The sequence below is a fragment of the Scyliorhinus torazame genome, chromosome 10 (assembly GCF_047496885.1).
Source record: "Scyliorhinus torazame isolate Kashiwa2021f chromosome 10, sScyTor2.1, whole genome shotgun sequence".
Taxonomy (NCBI): Eukaryota; Metazoa; Chordata; class Chondrichthyes; order Carcharhiniformes; family Scyliorhinidae; genus Scyliorhinus; species Scyliorhinus torazame.
Window position 1 is genome coordinate 191,601,051 of NC_092716.1, and position 19,252 is coordinate 191,620,302.

The 19,252-nt window shown below is 41.2% G+C and overlaps 1 protein-coding gene across 3 annotated transcripts in view; it reads left to right on the forward strand.

Moving 5' to 3' along the window:
- The window catches only part of tead1a (TEA domain family member 1a), a 356,877-nt gene extending 346,146 nt beyond the window's left edge, over positions 1-10,731 (forward strand). For all 3 annotated transcript variants that reach the window (XM_072466178.1, XM_072466177.1, XM_072466179.1), the window contains exons 12-13: positions 217-369; positions 1,361-10,731. In XM_072466178.1, coding sequence (XP_072322279.1) covers positions 217-369; positions 1,361-1,474 — 267 coding nt within the window. In that variant the 3' untranslated portion in view covers positions 1,475-10,731. The remainder of the gene's footprint in view (positions 1-216; positions 370-1,360) is intronic.
- The last annotated feature ends 8,521 nt before the right edge of the window (positions 10,732-19,252 follow it).

Sequence of the window (19,252 nt, forward strand, 5' to 3'; positions counted from 1 at the left end):
AAGCATTAAGTATCCGTAATTATCTTATGAATTTCTTTTCTCTAATTGCAACATATTCTGCACACCAGCCAGGGGATCATGAATGTAGGCATTAGTAACATTAAAACCTGATTCATCCTTGAAAGTTTTGGCCAATTAGATTTGAGCTTGCATTAAATGTGACTCCATTTCATCAAAAGTTCTCGAGTTTATACTTTCTTTCCCTTTTCCCTCCAGACTGAATATGCAAGGTTTGAGAACGGACGTTTTGTATACAGAATAAACCGTTCTCCCATGTGTGAATATATGATCAACTTTATTCACAAGCTTAAACACTTACCAGAGAAGTACATGATGAACAGTGTTTTGGAAAACTTCACTATTTTGTTGGTGAGTCTTTGTTCTTGGGCTCATTTAAAATTCCATAACTCACTGAGCACGGACAGGATGAACTGTTGAAGTTATATTTTTTGATATTGTACTCTTGATGAAATTGTTGCTGCAGACCTGATCTCGTGTGAGCAGGATAATGAATAGTTATTTCGACTTGGTGGGGAGCATTCTCAGCTTGGGTGTCCTGCAATAGGGTTTGAACTGAGCGCACAATCTATTTCAGTGCAGTGCTATGGGGATCCCATGTTGTCAGAGGGGGCAGTACTGAGTGTCACACAGATTGAGGCATTTGGATGATTTGGTAAATCACAGCCCATCTACCAGCTTAGGGTGACATAAACAATTAAGTGATACTAATTACAGATAAATAAGGTGTTCTCTATTTTGAATAAAAAGCATTTGAGACCTTGGCCTTTATGAATAGAGGCAGAGTACAAAAGTAAGAAAGTTATCATGAGCCTTTATGAAACACTATTCAGGGTAGTGGACACCACACTTTAGGAAGATTTCAAGGCCTTGGAGAAGATGCAGAAAAGATATAGCAGGGTTGGAAGACTTCTGTTACGTGGAAAAACTGGAGAAGCTGAGGTTGTTTTCCTTAGAGCAGTGAAGTTGAAAAGGAGCTTTACTTGAGATGTTCGAAATCATGAAGGGTTTCAATAGCGTAAATAAGCTAAAACGGTTTCCATTGGGGGGGGGGGGGTGGTGCTAGTCTGTAATCAGTGGTTACATATTTAAGATTCCAGCAAAATAATGAGAAAAGATGAGAATTCTTTTTACGAAGCGAGTTGGACAATTTAGCATGGCCAATCCACCTACCCTGCACATCTTTAGTGTTGTGGAGGTGATACCCAAGCAGGCACTGGGAGAATGTGTAAACTCCACACAGACAGTGACCCGGAGCTGGTTCGCTTACCACCGTGCCGCGTTCTGTTTTGTTTTCTATGTTGTGAGAGAAGTGCTCAGGTCTATTTTTTGTATTCCCCAGGTTGTAACAAACAGGGATACGCAGGAGACGCTTCTGTGCATGGCGTGTGTGTTTGAAGTCTCAACCAGTGAACATGGAGCGCAGCATCACACCTATCGGCTTATGAAGGAGTAATCCTTGGAAGTTTCGTTCCCTTTCTGGAGAGAAAAGAAAACACACAGCTGCAGTTCAATAGACTTAAAACCTCAATACATGTGGCAGTGCCTCAAATCAATTGATACACCAAGAACACATCTGAGTTTTGATGTGGGTAGCCTTTTTAATGTGTGTGTGTGTGCGCGTGTGTATATACATCAACAGCTGTGAATTATGGTACGTTGTGATAGCTTTTTATATTGAATTTACATGTGCTTCAAAATACCTTTTTTTTTTTAAGAAAAATGCCTGTTTGTTAGGTTACTACATTACAAAAATGGGACTGTCATGTCTGGAAAAAAAAAATTATTTCGTAATTGTTGGGAGTGTCGTTTAGTCAGTAAAAGTTTTTCTGTGATGACAGAAAAGACAAAAAATAGAACATAATGATTGTAGACACAATGCATTTAACTGTGGGATGACTGTCTGCCTATGTAAAGATAATTTATTTAAAGAGGTTTTTTTTTCCAAAGATGGTATATTCACAGGTATATATTTATCAACATGTGAATATGCAGGAGAAAGCATCAGGATGAAATTCATGGCTTCAGGTCAACAGGTATTGTAATGCTGGTGAAATAATGTCAGTCATTTGACAGTCTGTTTGCTTTCAGGTTTCCTTATTTTTTTTTAAACAAAAACACACACACTCCTTATTTTTAAGATGTTATTTAAATTGGAGTACAGTGACTTGCGACACTAAATGAACAGTTTGAGTGAAACCTACAGTGAAAGCACGCCAAACAATCTTAAAGATGGTGTTAGATGCTAAATTATCAGGAGCACGATAGAGTGCAGACCCGTAATGGAAGAATATAGGTCATTGATCGATTAGATCTCTTTTAGCCACTTAACGTGACAGTGCTCTTCAGTGATGTCTGCAAAGAGTGCACAAAAGTTTTAATTTTTATTTTCAGAAAGCAAGATGTGTGCTGTTGTTTTGTAAGCCTTTTTTTTGGGCGGGGGAGGTTGATTCCTAAACATGATTTATAAGTGAGGAAACAGTTAACTGGTTGGGACGTCATCAAATTTCTGGAGATTTGTTTGTTTTGAGAATTGGGCATAAAAGTTAAAATTGAGAGTTTTGTCATGTAAGAAACAAAGTTGCCTTTTCACAGGGAAAACAGGAGTTTGACTACTTAACCTTTTCTTACCCATCTTGGCTCAATTCCTGGTGATAGTTTGCAGGGAATTTGTGTTTGTGTACAGATAGGGATGCATTGTTTTAGATCCTGGATTGGGATGAGGTGGGCGCTTTCTAATACCAAAATAAAACTGACCGTATCAGAAGAATTTTTGATGAAAATACTGTGAATTGAGAAACAGCACAGTGTTTTAGTACATTTCTATAATTCTATTTTGTAATAGTGTTCGGAAATTTACTTTAAAGAGAAGTGTATTTTTTGCGTCTGGGAGAAGTGCATGTTTAGAAATAAATCACAAGGGATTAGTTCAGTGCTCACAAACATGGTCCCGACATATGTTTGTAATGTTGCTCACTTTAAGAGGCTTGTAAATGAACCAGTATGATTTGTGTTCTTGAGTTGACGATTGGTTTGGTGGTGTGTGTTTCTATAAACTAAAAGAAACCGCCGACAAGAAATGAACAGCGTTACATCCAGGCAAGCAGGAGGACTAATGATGTCTCTCTGTTCTGAGCACTTGATTCCATTTGAGATGCGAAATACTCTTGTGGGCTGTCTCACTTTTTTTTTAACGTGTATGTTTCAATTTCGGTACTTGCGCGTGTAATCAGATGTGCATTTTCCACATTAATTTGGCAGGTAAGGTAACGATCGTGTAAACGAACCAGGTTAACATGTGTAAGCTTTTGAATTTAAGTTGCAACTTCTGTACTTTGAAATATTCAGCAGTGGCACAGTCACTAAATGTCCATTTTTGGGGACTTGAGAAAATACCATGGTTTTAAAGCATTGTCTTTACACAATTAAACTTGTAAATGGAAAACACTATTGTGATCACAGTTCATTGTAAGAAATCAGTGAAATCCAAATACGATGTTACTGAGGCTGTGAGTTCTTTCCTAAGCTGGAAGCTTCTGATACGTTATCAGTAATGTTTTTTTCTGATATAATTTTAATTCAGTGCTGCCAAAGCGTAGATTAATCAGTGCCTTAACAGCATACAATAGGAAACTACAGTCCACCTGTAGATCTACTCATTTAAATTGGGAAATTTGTGCTTTGAGATCTGTTGCGTGCTTTGACTTGTTACTGTGATAGTTTCCAACCTAGCTGTGTTGTGAGTGGTGAATCCAAACATACTTTAACGGTATTTTGAGAATTTATTATTAAAGTGTGTTAAAATTATGCCAACTCAATGCTAGTGACAAAACGATCACTTTCAATCCAGTCAAACAAGGACCTTGTTTCACAGTTTGGATTATGATCAGCACAGAACAGAACGCAAGAGTAGCCAGCTGTTTCGACACATGCCTTTACTAACTAATGACCAAATAACAATCTTCATACATTTCCTGCACTCCAGCACGTAAGTGCCTTTGTTTTTTGATATTCCAGCCTAGAAAAGATCTGTTCAGTCAAATGAAAAATAAATTGTGTGCAGACCCAGTCAAATGAAAAATAAATTGTGTGCAGACCAGAAACCAAATAAGAAATAAGTAAGTGATCACCTTTAATGCCTTTTACTGAGCTGAGTTTTGCAAGCAAATTGTAATGGAATAAATCTGAAGATGGCATTTAGAAGAAGTGTGTTCAGAGAAACCGAGAGACAGATTCAAAAAGGTTAAAAAATTGTACAGCGGAAGCAAAAAAGACAAAATTATTGTAATTTATTTTTTTAGCGGATGTTATAAGGTTTGAATCTTGGGCGGATTTTCACCGTTGTATGAGAAATCATGCAACAGTTGAGAAATCATGCAACAGTTCTTGGCTAAAATTGTACAGTACTGTGTCAGCATCAAACTTGCACAGATACAGTGCCTGTTGTGGAGAATCTATTGTAGATTAAATAATACTGATTTAAGTTATCCTTTTAAGAAATACACAATGCTAACCTCCAACATTATATAACTACAGATTAAATGTGAGGTTTGTTTTGCATAAAATTAGGTAGAATGTTCAGTACAGAAACATGCCCTTGGCCACAACAGATCCATGCCAGTGATCCTACTCCACACGAGCCTCCTCCATCTTACATCATCTCACCCTTTCAGCATATCCTTCTATCCCTTCCTCCTTCATATGCTTGTTCAACTTCCCTTTAACTGCATCTATGCTATTCGCCTCAACCATTCCCTGTGGTAATGAGTTCCACATTCTAACCTCTAGGTAAAGAATTTTCTCTTGAATTCCCTTTTGGATTCATTAGAAACTATCCTATATTTATGGTCTTTTCTATCAGGACTCTTCAGAATTTTGAGTACCTCTATTACATCTCTCCTCAACCTTTTAAGGAGAACAATCCTAGCTCCTCCAGTTTCTCAAAGTATTTGAAGCCCCTCATCCTTGTTACCATTCTAGTGAATCCCCTCTTTTGGCTTAACAGTGAACTGTTTGATGCACAAACAATTAGGTCTATTTCTTTATTCAGTAGCCATTGTATTGTCATTCACGTGTGCAAAAGCATCAAGAGCCATTAGCTTGGGTAATTGCCAAGATCGATCTGTGAGATTCCACCCATCACAGCAATGATCTGAATTTGAAAAGGGAGCGTTTACTTGGCATTGCAGTTGGATGATTCAGGTTTCTTCATGTTTGGATAGAGTCTGCAGCACAGAAGCAGGCCATTTGGCTCAACATGTCTGTACTTGTGCATCACAAGAGCTTCCTCACACTGATCTTCTAAACCTATCAGCATATCCTTCTAATCCTTTCACTCTCAAGTGTTTTGTCTAGCTTCTCCTTAAATATAGCTATGCTGTTCACCTCCCATGTGGTAGTGAGTTCCACAGTCTTATCACTCTGGATTAAAAAGTTCCTTTGAATTCCCTGATTGATTTCTTACTAGTGATCTTATATTTATGACCTGTGGTTCTGGTCTCCCCAGAAGTAGAAAACACTTCTCTAAGTCTACCCTAATGAACTCCTTCATAATTTTAAAGACTTCTATTAGGTTGTCTCTCAGTCGTTGCTATCCTAAAAAATTATGGATGTTATCATCCATCATTAATTGAATACGTGCAATTTTCCAGAATAGATTAACTGTTTGTCAGATTATGCGAGTGTTTTCAGCCTACTCATCAGCTTTGAGCATAAAGAAAGAATGACTTGTGTTTATATAGTGCTTTTAATGACCACTGAATGTTTCAAAGCACTTTACAGCCAATGAAGTATTTCTTAAAGTATGATAACTGTTATACAGCAGGAAATACAACAGTCAATTTGCCTGTAGAAAGCTCCCACAAGCAGCGATGAGATAACCAGATAATCTGTTTTGGAGATGTTGATTGAGGGATAAATATTGGCTAAGATGCTGGGGATAACTTCCCCACTCCTCTCCAGGCTCTTGTCTTGGGATCTTTTGCATCCACCTGAGAGGGCAGAGGGGGTCTTCAGTTTGAAGGTCACGTCTGCAGGGCACAAGTCAGGAGTGTGATGGAATACTCTCACTTGCCTGGATGAATGCAGCTCTGACAGCACTCAGGAAGCTCAACACAATGCAAGGCAAAGCAACCTGCTTGTTTGCTCTCATTCCCCCCCCCCCCCCCTCCCCCCACCACCACCTTAAATATTTTATCGACCTCTGATGCATAGTGGCTGCAGTATATACCACCTGCATGATGCATTGTTACAACTCACCGAGGCGCTATCAACAGCCCAAATCTGAAATCCATACCATCTAGGAGGATAAGGGCAGCAAATAATTGATTATCTATGCTGATCAGATTTTCTTCCGTAAAGTATAATTCCTCTTTGCTCTCCTTCAAACTCACATTCTGTAATTACATTTCTGCCCATTGTTTGAGATGATTCATGCTCTCCTGTCAGAGTTTCTATTTTCTCATGCCATTCTACGTTCAAAGTTTTCATCTCTTAAAATATCTTTTTGGATATGCAATGTTTTCCCAAGTTTTCTTTCAAACGCCCAACCATTTTTTTCAGCTGTGTAGTCTCTTTCTCGTACCTCTTGACTTTCTCCTGAAATATAGAACGTTCCTGAGTCTTTCACTTCTGAATTTCAAGATGGTGTCACCATTCACTTGGAAGCAAAGAGATTTCCCGCACCTGCTGGTTTTAGCGGGCTCCATTAAATTAGTGATTAGGCTCAGCTTTGTTTAAAAAAAAAAAAAAAAAAAACCTCAACAATGGCTGCCTGGACTAGTTGTCTGCAGAGTTCTCCTGCCCGATGTTTATGTTTAAAGTCGTGAATTTGTCGAATCCTGACTTTTGCTCGCCTTTATTTGAGTTTTATAAGTCATTTTTCTCTTGTCATATTCAACTAATTATTGATAAAAACATTTTGGAGCCACGTGTTATGGTGCTGACTTGAGGATCACGTTTTTAGTGACAGCTTTTCTCAAACTGCTCTTCTGACTCTGAAATTTCTAAAGGTTTCTCAGGACTTGCTGCTGCCTGGAGTTTAAAAAGATTTAGTGCACTTTCACTGGACCTGCTGACTCTGCACTCTTGGATTAGAAGCTGGACTTCCAAAGGAGATTCAATGCAGTCCTCTACTGCAGTAAGAAAATTTTAATTTCTGCCTTCAGCTTCCAAGGCTTTCATTGGAACTTTTTTTTCTAGTGGTTTTACCACTGAGCCTCTGCTTCTGAAGCTTCTTTTCAGATCAGGATGCTTTGTTAATTTTTTCCCCCAAACTTGATGCATTTTAGTTTTTCTCTGAAGTTCGTGCAAGATTTTTTTGTGTCTTTCCATAATCTGCCACCATGTTGTAGGGTGCTGGTTACAGTTCAGTAGGTCTGCAGAAGTCTTTGTAGTCTTCAGTAGGTTAACTGGAAGTCTTCATTGATTCCTGGAACTATTTACAAGTACAGGAAAGAGTACAAGTTAGGAGCTGGCCCTTGTTGGTACACATTGTCCAACATGTAACTGACCCTGGGTAAGTCTGGAGAACACTATTTGGACGATACTGTACTCAGTCCCACATTAACCCTACATGTGCCAGACCATTATACTGCAGGAACTACATCTCCGTTCCTTCATTATTGCTGTGTCAAAAGCCTGTAACTCCCACCCTAATAGCACCCTAATCTACACCACATGGACTGCAACAGTTCAAGAAGACGGTTCATCCCTACCTTCTCCAGAGCAATTAGAATGGGCAGCAAATGGTGGCAAAACCACAATGCCCACATTCTGTGAAAGAATAAGAAAATCAATCTCACGCTACGGCAGTCGCTCTGTATTGTACTGTCAGCCTAGGCATTTATGCTCAAGTCTCTGGAGTAGGTCTTGAACCTGCAACTTTGTGATTCAGAGGTGAGAATTCTACCAATTGAGTGAGTCTTCAGTCCTTGGGAGTCTAGCATTTAATATTCTCACTGCATCCTCACTAGCATCGCCTTGACCCAGTCATTAGTGTTCCATTTATGATTCAAGTGTTGGGGATCTTGATGTTGAGAAATGTTCCCTTACCATGTGAGAACATCTCAGATTCTTCAATGTGCTTATCATTCAGATACAGTACAGAAATCTGTAACTTTCAGCTTCTAGTCCTATACCCTGTTGACTCAGAAGTTCTTTTTTTCTCCTCAGCCGGTTAAATGCAGAATCACAAGTTTATGTGTACCTTCCCTGAATTGTACAGTGGCAAAGGAGGCTATTTGGCCAATTGTGCATGTGACATCTCTTTGAATGAGCTATCCAATTAGTTTCATTCCCCTGTTCTCTCCCCACAGCCCAGGAAATGTTGCCTTTTGAACTAATTATCCAATTCCCTTATGAAATTTCCAATGGCACTTTCTTCCACCGCCGTTACAGACAGTGCATTCCAGATCATCACAACTCACTGTGTATTTCCATGAAGTGAAGTGATTTTTGGAACTTCGATTATTCATGAAATAGTGTGTTGTACACAGCCTCTTATTGTACTTCCAGATTTGGGTGCAAGCTAAAGTTCTGACTAATTTCAGCACCTTGGGCTGGTTCCCTGCATAACTTAGCTGTTTCGAGCTGAGTCACTGGGATGGGCAAGGGAAGGGAAAGAGAATAGAAAGACCGATTAGCAACCTCCTTCTCCCAGCACCAGACTTGCCTCCTACCCAGTTAGGTATAGAATAAACCATGACAGCTTTAGTAATCTTTGACAAGTGTAGCATGGAATCACAGTGAGGAGCGTGCATGAGCACAGATCCCTAATGTACGTAGATAGCTTCCCAACATGTTTCACATTTACTCACTTCAGTTACTGCTGTTCCTGTGGCTAACAGCAACTTCCGTACAGCTCTGCAGGAGAATATAAATGATCTCAAAACAAAAAAAAACTTCCTTGAAGGAACTGAAAACTCAGATTCTGTTTGTTGGATGAGTTTTAATTACGTTTAAACCCACTTTCCTGTTTATTTCTATCAACCCATAAATTTTGGGAGGTGTTTTGTTTAATCATTAGCTATATATATTTTGGAGGTCCGTAGTCCTTTTTTCTATGCCCAGAATTACATTTTTATTCCAGATCTATTGTGTGAGGGTTTTCAAAATAAAAGGGCACTTTGTATACATGTCCACGGGAGTTTAAAACCAGTGACATACAGACATGAAAACATGCATACTCGGATACACTTGTGCACACAAGCACAAGTACAGACAGTTGCATGCATGCACACAAACACACAGCTGAAGTAGCTGAGGTCTGAATGATTAAAGGATGCAAAAAAAAAAAGGCTTTGTGTGCGTAAACTCTTAGTCACAACAAGGCCATTTTGACACAAGTTAAAACATTTCAGGTGGTGGGGTGGTTACGAATTACTTTAATTTTGCAAACGATAATGGGTTGTAGATTTGGCCATTTTAGTGTGGGAAATTTAGAAACTGTATGCAGATGTTTCTCTAATCTTTGTGACCCTGTGTGATACATCAGAACGATGTATATTATTTTGTGGTGGATTTTAGTTACAAATTTAAGTGTCACAGTTAATATCCAAAACAGCCCCTGTTACCTCCTTATTGACCAATAGTTTAGTTGCAGCCTGCGTGCAATGGTGGCCTGTGACTTGATCAAGTGAAGATTAGCCAGGGAGAAAAAAATGTGCCTGAGATAAGATAATAAAAGGAGTTCAGTATCCTTTAAACCTAAGTAGCCTTTCACTTTTTTTCCTATCTACAAGTTCTTTCTGTAAACAATTGTTTATTGCCATGTGTGTCTGCTCACATTTATAAAATAACTCATTGAATTTAACATTTGCTTATTTTTGTGTGTTGTACGTAATGTGTATGAAATGGTATTGTGGCTTTAACTGATGCTTTGAACTATGGTCAGTGGTTACTTTTAATATCACATACAGCTGGTAAATTTGATAGAAATTTCTTTTTTTGATCTATACACTCCTATAAAATTAATTGACATTAAAACTTCACGCATCTCTTGTATTCCAAGGCGAGACTCTGGTCTTCAGTAAGTAATGTCAGCACGGGGAACACTGCTATATTTGATAATCGTATTATGGTTCTTTTCGTTTAAAAAAAACACAGAAGTACTTCACTGTTGAATGTGGACAGGTGTGTTTGCCCTTTTAATTTATTTCAAGCACTTGCCTTAGCCCAAATCTTTGCCCTCCTGCAAATGTGTCCCAGTGATCTTTCCAGCTGGTTGCAAGGACACTAATTTATTAACAGTCAAAGAAGGAGATTATGTCAAACTTGCAAGCTGTACTATATGTTTGTATTGCTGTTAATGTGCAGGTACTGGTACCTTTTTTTGGTTATAACCATTTAAAATGTTGGCTTCAATGTAAACTCATCATTACTATGGATAGTTATATGAAATTTATAGGGTTTGTGTGCAGAGAATTTTTTAAAGGTGCTTTGTATAAAGGATGTATCTTAGCTTTCTTGGTACAGATGTGTGATAACCTAAATATCCATGACAGTTAAGTGCAATTATTTGATCATCACTGAAACACAAGTTGTGTGCCCTTTACAGCAAATGTTTGACACATTTTAATGACACATTTTAATGCCTTCCTAATAAAAGTGGTAGACATTTTGTAGCTTTCTAGAAACTTTGTATTTGTATTCATACAGTATAAATCAACAATAAAAAGGAGAATACCTTATCGCTTTTCTTCTTACTGTCCAGAAGTGCTCCAGTTTCTTTTTTGGCTTGGTTCATTCATACCTGATTGTGGATTTGTTACATCTGGATCCTTACAACAGCAACAACCTGCATTTATGTAGCACCTTCAAAGAAATAAAACTTCCCTTGGTGCTTCACAGGAGATGGCCCAGGTATGGAGATGCTGGGACAACTTGAGCAAAGCGGTGGGTTTAAAGGAACACCTGAAAGAAGAAGAAAGAGGTTTAGGGAGGAAATTCCAGAGCTCAGCATTGAGGTGGCTAAGTCACAGCTGCCAATGGTGGAGCGATTAAAGTTTGGGATCTGAAAGAGGCCAGAATTGCGGGAGCACAAGAAATCTGGCCATTGGCACCTGGCTCTTTGTGGGCGATTGCAAATTGGCTGCAAAAGTTTCCTACACTTCAAATGTGCACAATGCCTGCAAAGTGCTTTGATGGGGGGGGGGGGGGGGGAAGAGAGAAAGAGAGACTCTGATGCAGTGAGGCCAGTGCTCTGAGGACAAGAGTTCAAACCCCATCATGGCCCCTGGTGGAATTTAAATTCAATGAATAAAATCTGGAATTAAAAAGCCAGCCTCCGTAATGGTGACATGAAACTATCATCGATTGTTATAAATGCCCATCTGGTTCTCTAGTGTCCCGTAGAGAAGGGAATCTGGCCTTTTGGTGAATCCACATCCACAGCAATGTGCTGGACTCTTAACTGTCCTCTGAAATGGCCTGGCATGTCACTCCGTTCAAGGGCAATTAGAGATGAGTAGCCCCTGCTGGATGTGACAGTGCACCCAGATCCCATGAAAGAAATTAAGATTAATTGTGTTGGGTAAATGTTTAAATTTATTAATTACTATAGTTAATTTACATTTATATAGAGTACTGTGTCTCTGGAAGGATTTCATATACATTGAGATTCTGAAGGGGTTTGATAGAGAGATTATTTCTGGTTGGGAATCTAGAACATTGGGGCACAGTCTCGGGATAAAATGTTGATAATTTTAACAGATTCGGAGAAATCTCTTCACTCTGGGGTCTGTGAATCATTAGAATTCTCTAGCCCAGAGGGTTGTGGATACTCCATTGTTGAATACATTTAAGGCTGAGATAAACAAGAGTTTTGATATCTCAGGAAATCAAGGGATATAAGGAGTAAGCAGCATTGTGGAGTTGAGGTAGATCTGCCATAATTGATTTGAATGGTGGAGAAGGCTTGAGGGGCTGTACATTCTTCTCCTTTGACTATTTTCTTGTGTTTTTATGTGACTTGCCTTATGGCCACCATTTTTATTTAGGCAAAAGCAAATAATGAGATTTGGCACGAAAACATTGTCAGTTTTATTATATTGAAGCTCAATCACCAAGAAAATACAAAAGTCTTCAGCACCTCATGGGGCAAACCAATTTACTTCCTTGGGCTTCATACCGGGTGAGAGGCTCGTTATTTGCAAAACCCTGCATAACTGAGTCATCTAATTGAGGTGTTTAAGAAGTACTAATTCAGGTGATTAAAGAATTTGACAGGGGTAGATAGCAATGATTTCCTATGCTTGGGGAATCTAAAACATTACAGTCTTGGACATTGTGGTGATATGCATCACTGTAAATACACAAGGGGTTAATGTAAATACACTAAGACTAAGTAAACACTAGAGAGAGCACCCAGAGACATGACATGCAGACATACAGCTAATGAACACATAGAATAGGACACGACCAATGGGCAGTCAAGACACCCAGAGGTGACACTAACATAAGGGGGCATGCTCTTTTTCTTTCCACAGGCGACATTCCGAGAGAAGGACAGGGGCAGATCAGAAGCATCACACCCACCGCATGGCATAGAGCAGACTGGTTAGTTAGACTGAGTTACTATAGCAAGATTAGCAGGAGAATCGAACTCCAGTAGGAGAATTGTTAACTGTTCAATAAATGTGTTAAACCTATCTCCAAGTCTGTACCTTCCTTTGTCAGAGCATACTTCAAGGAAGCAGCTTATGCTACATGAAGAAGCATAACACATCAGACATAACCTTAAAATTAGTGCCAGGCCCTTCAAGAAATACTTCACATGAAGGCCAGGGTTTTACGCTCCTGTTCACGTTAGGCAGGTTCGGCGACGGGAGCAGAAAATGTCACTAGAAGTCCAAAGTCATGTTTTGCAAAGTCGTGAAAGCTTACCGCAATCTACCCCTCTATCAATGGCGGGCCCCGATCCCAGCATTCTGCATCAGTGTCAGAACCCCCTGGGCTAGTACGTGGTCTATTCCAACCCCATTTGACCTGGAGTCGCAGCACAAGTGAAATTAGATATTTTAAAATACATGAGGTTCTTGGCTGCGCCCAATAAATTAGTCATCAGGTTTGCAACTTTAACACAAATAACATTTTAGTATGCACAGTATTATAATAAAAATGACAAGATGTAACTGATTATAAAATACCTCTTTCCCCCCCCCCCCTCTAACTACCCTCTCTCCATACATACATATATATACAGTACAGAGAGGAAAGGGTGATTGAGAGGTAAAAGAAAATATTAATAAAATAAAAGGATAAAGGATCTTTAGCTAATCTTGGGGATACCGGACTTGACTTGGGAGACCACCAGCTTGACTTGGGGGTACGGGGGCGATTCCAATAGAGACCAAGGGAGTCTGGGGTAACACTCAAGGGAGACTGTGTTAGCACCCAAAGGGTATCTGCGTAACACCTGAAGGAAACTGGGGATGACTTTAAATGTCATCCTAGTACATTATTGTCTGTATGAGAGTTCAGGTTTTCAGTTTGGTACCTCTTTCTAGGTGTGAGATGGTGTTTTCTAGCAAGGTTGTCCACTTTCTCTGTAAATTCAGGGTCATTTCAAATTTACAGCAAAGATGTGCCAGGTACTCACTGTTTTTAGAGCAATAAAGCAGTTCTTTCCACAGCAAGAGAAAGAGTTCCTTCTCCTTCCACGGTCAAATCACTTCTGCCCAGTTCTCTCAGAAAGCATCACGCAGGAACCAATCGATGACTGTTGTCAGGTAGAACTCTGTCCCTGGCCAACCCACCGGTTGCCTGTCAGCCAATGGAATGGCCTTTCTCAAATCCACTTGGCCCGATGAGTCTGGTTTCTCCACTCCAAAACACAAAACCGAGGAACACCCTGTTTTGGCAAGCGCTCTTCTGCTTAAAGGCACATTCCGATTATCAAAATAAAAAAAATTAATGGGAACAAAGGAAATAAGCAGGAAGGACTCCTACATTGGGAACATCAATATAATTGTATTTTTGTCTCATTATCGGGCCCATATGTCATAATCATAGTTTCTCTTCCCCCCCCCCCCCCCATCCAAATGTTTATTCACAGCTACGTGATGGAAAAATGCATGAAACATGACTGGGTTCCAAAGGCATGCACCTGGCGAGCGCACCTCTGAGGGGAGCTCAGAGGAGCACTTGCGGAACTGCTCAGTGTTGATTTGAGGCTGGATTTGGGGACACCAGTCTTGACTTGGGAGACCACTAGCTTGACTTGGGGGGGGGCGGGGGGGGGGGGAGGTACGGTGGTTGACTCCAATGGAGACCAAGGTAAGACTCCAAGGGATACTGGGGAAACACTTGAGGGAGATTGGGGTAATACCCAAAGGGTATCAGCGTTACACCTGAAGGAAACTGGGGTAAGACTTTAAAGGTACCAAGGTAACACGAGGAGGACTGGAGTAACATTGAAGGAGTGCCAGGGGCTGACTGCAGGGCACCAGGGGGCCTCGACAGGGAAGACGGATTGGGGAGACGGGGTTTGACTCCGGGATACCAGGGGTTTGGTTGGGGGGTGACTCCAATGTACTAGGTGTTTGATTCCAGGGTACCGGAGGTCTAATTGCGTACAACCAGGTTTTGCCTCCAGGGAATTGGGGCCCAGATGGGTGAGAATGGTAGGAAGGGAAACCCTTGTCAATGCAGCGAGTGGCAGTGGGGTCTCAGCATGCACTACCAATTCCATTCAAATATTTACGGGGGGGGGGGGGGTGGGGGGTGGGACATATGGAGGTGGCATGTTGGCAAGGCTAAATGAAAAATTTGTAATAGTACCCTGTGTGGCTGAAACAGTTCCGTTTTAATGCAATTAACATGAGTAATCAAACTACTCATGCAATTATGCCCACTCAAGCACCACTTATGTGTGTGAATGCCATTGATTGCTGCTTTGCAATTAACTCTTGGTGTATTGACTTGCAAAATCAATGACTACCATGGTGTGCCTGTGCCACTGATGGACCGGGCAAGCAATTACATTCCTTTAGAGAGTTGGAAATGGCACGCTGCCTGAGAACAGCACTTCTAATCCTCAGCTATGTGCTGAGGTGCATTTGGACAAATGACCCCCATAGACCAGGTTGAGCGAAAGCCCTTAGAGTGAAGCTTTGGACAATGCCTAAGATAAGAGATCAGGATGCAGTAGAATGACCAAAGCTCTGGCCACTCAGTCATATGGTGTGGGTGTTGTCAAAGCAATACGCAAAGTAAGGACTGGATAGCAAGGTGGTGGCCAGGACACGAGTCAGTGGGCTTTGGGGGGGCAATTTCAGGTGAAGGATGGACAAAGAGTGGTGCTTCGGGTACAAATTCTAACTGTCAAATATCTCTCTTTGATAATGCAGTGAGAAGTATGTACAGAACGTGGCGTCTGGTTATCTCTCTGTCGTCCTTCTCGCTCATAGATAGGAGATAAGAGGAAGATGCCAATTTAAGTGACTGGCTGGGCAAAGGCAGGCACAGAACTGAGAGCAAGAAGAGGTGGCAAGACCTTATAACAATAAAACCCAGACTGAGTATTACTATTCGGCATCCAGTAACTTGCTTTCCACATTTCAAAGTATCCTGAGATAAATCTCATGTTAAATGACATCTTAAGAGAACCTGTGATACAGTGGTGTTTTATTGACATGGAAGCTTGAATGTATGTGACAATCCAAGGCAGAGATGTACTGAAAGGAGAAATTCAAATCCTGGAAGTGGATCCTTGGTGAATGCATATGAAGGAACACGTTAATTGGGAGAAGATTCGTGGGAATTCTTTTTAGAGAGTGGAGTTTGAAAAAAAACAGTGAAACAAGTTATCTAGTGACAAACATCTGGGGGGATTTGATGAGTAATCCACAAGTTGTATTGGGTGGCATCTGTCTCTTGGTTTCAGGGTGTGGTGTGTCTGACCACAGTTGGCCGGTTGGCTTACAGGGACTGTGTACTTACTGAGATAAGTGGTATTATCCTTAAAAATCTTTGTACATCTCTGCATAAATGGTTGGGGTGAAGGAGTAGTGTATTTAAGTTAATAATTTCTTGTTTAATAAATGTTTTATTATTTTGCTAAAACTTAATTGGCAATCTCTAAACAAAAAATAAAAGTTATGGTCTATTGAGCCAGGCTTCCATTCTGGGACCTGACTGTCCAGTGTGATGAAGGTAGAAATTGGTATTTATTATATTTTATATTTGTGGCAGGAATGTTATTTTTAAAATCCCGCTTAAAACTACAGACAGGCAGTGTTCTCAGGCTTTTCTGATTGGAAGGCTGTGACTAGTGATGTTCCGCAGGGTTCAGTGTTGGGACCTTTGCTGTTCGTAGTATATATAAATGATTTGGAGGAAAATGTAACTGGTCTGATTAATAAGTTTGCGGATGTCACAAAGGTTGGTAGAATTGTGGATAGCGATGAGGACTGTCAGAGGATTCAGCAGGATTTAGATTGTTTGGAGACTTGGGCGGAGAGATGGCAGATGGAGTTTAATCCGGACAAATGTGAGGTAATGCATTTTGGAAGGTCTAATACAGGTAGGGAATATATAGTGAATGGTAGAACCCTCAAGAGTATTGACAGTCAGAGAGATCTAGGTGTACAGGTCCACAGGTCACTGAAAGGGGAAACACAGGTGGAGATGATAGTCAAGAAGGCATACACCATGCTTGCCTTCATTGGCCGGGGCATTGAGTATAAAAATTGGCAAGCCATGTTGCAGCTGTATAGAACCTTAGTTAGGCCGCACTTGGAGTATAGTGTTCGATTCTGGTCACCACACTACCAGAAGGATGTGGAGGCTTTGGAGAGCATGCAGAAGAGATTATCAGGATGTTGCCTGGTATGGAGGGCATTAGCTATGAGGAGAGGTTGAACAAACTTGGTTTGTTCTCACTGGAACGAAGGAGGTTGAGGGGCGACCTGATAGAGGTCTACAAAATTATGAGGGGCATAGACAGAGTGGATAGTCAGAGACTTTTTCCCAGGGTAGAGAGGTCAATTACTAGGGGGCATAGGTTTAAGGTGAAAGGGACAAGGTTTAGAGGAGATGTACGAGGCAAGTTTTTTTACAGAGGGTAGTGGGTGCCTGGAACTCGCTGCCAGAGGAGGTGGTGGAAGCAGGGACGATAGTGACGTTTAAGGGGCTTCTTGACAAATACATGAATAGGATGGGAATAGAGGGATACGGACCCCGGAAGTGTAGAAGATTTTAGTTTCGACGGGCAGCATGGTCGGCACGGGCTTGGAGGGCCGAAGGGCCTGTTCCTGTGCTGTACTTTTCTTTGTTCTTTGTTCTGAAAGCTGCAGAAGTGATGTAACCATTGTTTCTAACCATTTTCTTGTTTACACATTGATGCTGAATGGGATATAGTTTTGATTGCTGGAGATTCCCTGGGCTGTAGATAATTTATGAGGAATGGTGTCGTCCTAGCTAAGCAGGTCATGGGACATTGTGGGATACAGATGATTTAATTAATGGGAGGAGTCAAGTCTGACTGTGGTTTATGCAATCTGTTGGAAGATTTTAAGTTGAACAGAGGTTTGCATTGGATTTGAGTCTGACAAGACAGAATTTCCCAGGTTGTTTCTGAAAAGGTCTCTCTCTCTCTCTCTCTCTCTCCAAAGATCTGCTCAGAAAAGCAAGTAACCCTGATTGTTAACTTTATTTATAAGTGACATTCGAACTGTATTGAGTTGCTTAACTGGAATATCTTCTTGGGCAGTCCCTCAGGGTCGAGATTACTTGTTTCCAGCTAAGGGAGAGGTGGGTTCTGCGGTGGCTGAATACTCCAACCTTGTATCCGCAGACTCTGTCAATGGTTTGGCAAGTGGTGTTTGATGAGATGAGTAGCTTGGATGCTCTGAATTCTGTGCACTCTCTGCTGTTTGCGCTTGGTCTCCGCGTGCTCCACCCTGTGGTGAATGGTGCTTTTGCGGGTGCTTCTCCAGTTTGTGCATTCTAAGGCAAGGTGATTCCCACGTGTCAATGGGGATGTTGCATTTATTCAGGGAGGCTTTCAGTCCTCTGCCCTCCTCCTGATTGCTTGGATAGATACATGGATAGGAAAGGGTTAGAGGGATATGGGCCAAATGCAGGCAAATGGAGTTAACTTGAATGGGCTTTTTGGTTAGAACATAGAACATACAGTGCAGAAGGAGGCCATTTGGCCCATTGAGTCTGCACCGACCCACGTAAGCCCTCACTTCCACCCTATCCCCGTAACCCAATAACCCCTCTTAACCTTTTTGGTCACTAAGGGCAATTTATCATGGCCAATCCACCTAATCTGCACGTCTTTGGACTGTGGGAGGAAACCAGAGCACCCGGAGGAATTCCACGCAGACGTGCAGACTTCACACAGACAGTGACCCAGTGGGGTATCGAAGCTGGGACCCTGGCGCTGTGAAGCCACAGTGCTATCCACGTGCTACCGTGCTGCCCTATGGCATGGAAATTGTACAATTTCCTCTACAATTGCAACATAACTTCCCAACTTCTATACTCAATGCCCTGACTGATGGAGGCCAGCATGCCAAAAGCCTTCTTCACTGCCCTATCTACCTGTGACTCCACCTTTAGAGATCTGTGCACCTGAACTCCAAGATCCCTCTGTTCCACAATACTCTGTAAGGTCCGACCATTCACCGTGAAAGTCCTATCTTGATTTGACTTTACAAAATGCAACACCTCACACTTGTATGTATTGAACTCCATTTGCCATTTCTTGCCCCACTTCCCCTGCTGATCAAGATCCTGCTGCAATTTTTGATAATCTTCCTTACTGTCTACAATACCACCTATTTTAGTGTCATCTGCGAGCTTACTGATCATGACTGGTACATTCTCATCCAAATCGTTGATACAAATAACAAACAGCAGTGGACCCAATACTGACCCCTGAGGCACACCACTAGTCACAGGCCGGTCCGACAAGCATCATTCCACCATTACCCTCTGCTTCCGACCATCGACCATCAAGCCAAATATATATCCAATTTGCCAGCTCTCCCTGGATTCCATGTGATCTAACCTTCCAGAGCAGCCTACCATGTGGAACTTTATCAAAGGTGTTACTGAAGTCCATATAGACTACGTCAGCCGCCCTGCCCTCACCAATCTTCCTGGTCACTTTATCAAAGAACTCTAACAAATTTGTAAGGCATGATCTCCCATGCACAAAGCCATGCTGACTACTCCTAATCAAACCCTGTCTTTCCAAATGCCTGTATATCTTATCCCTCAGAAT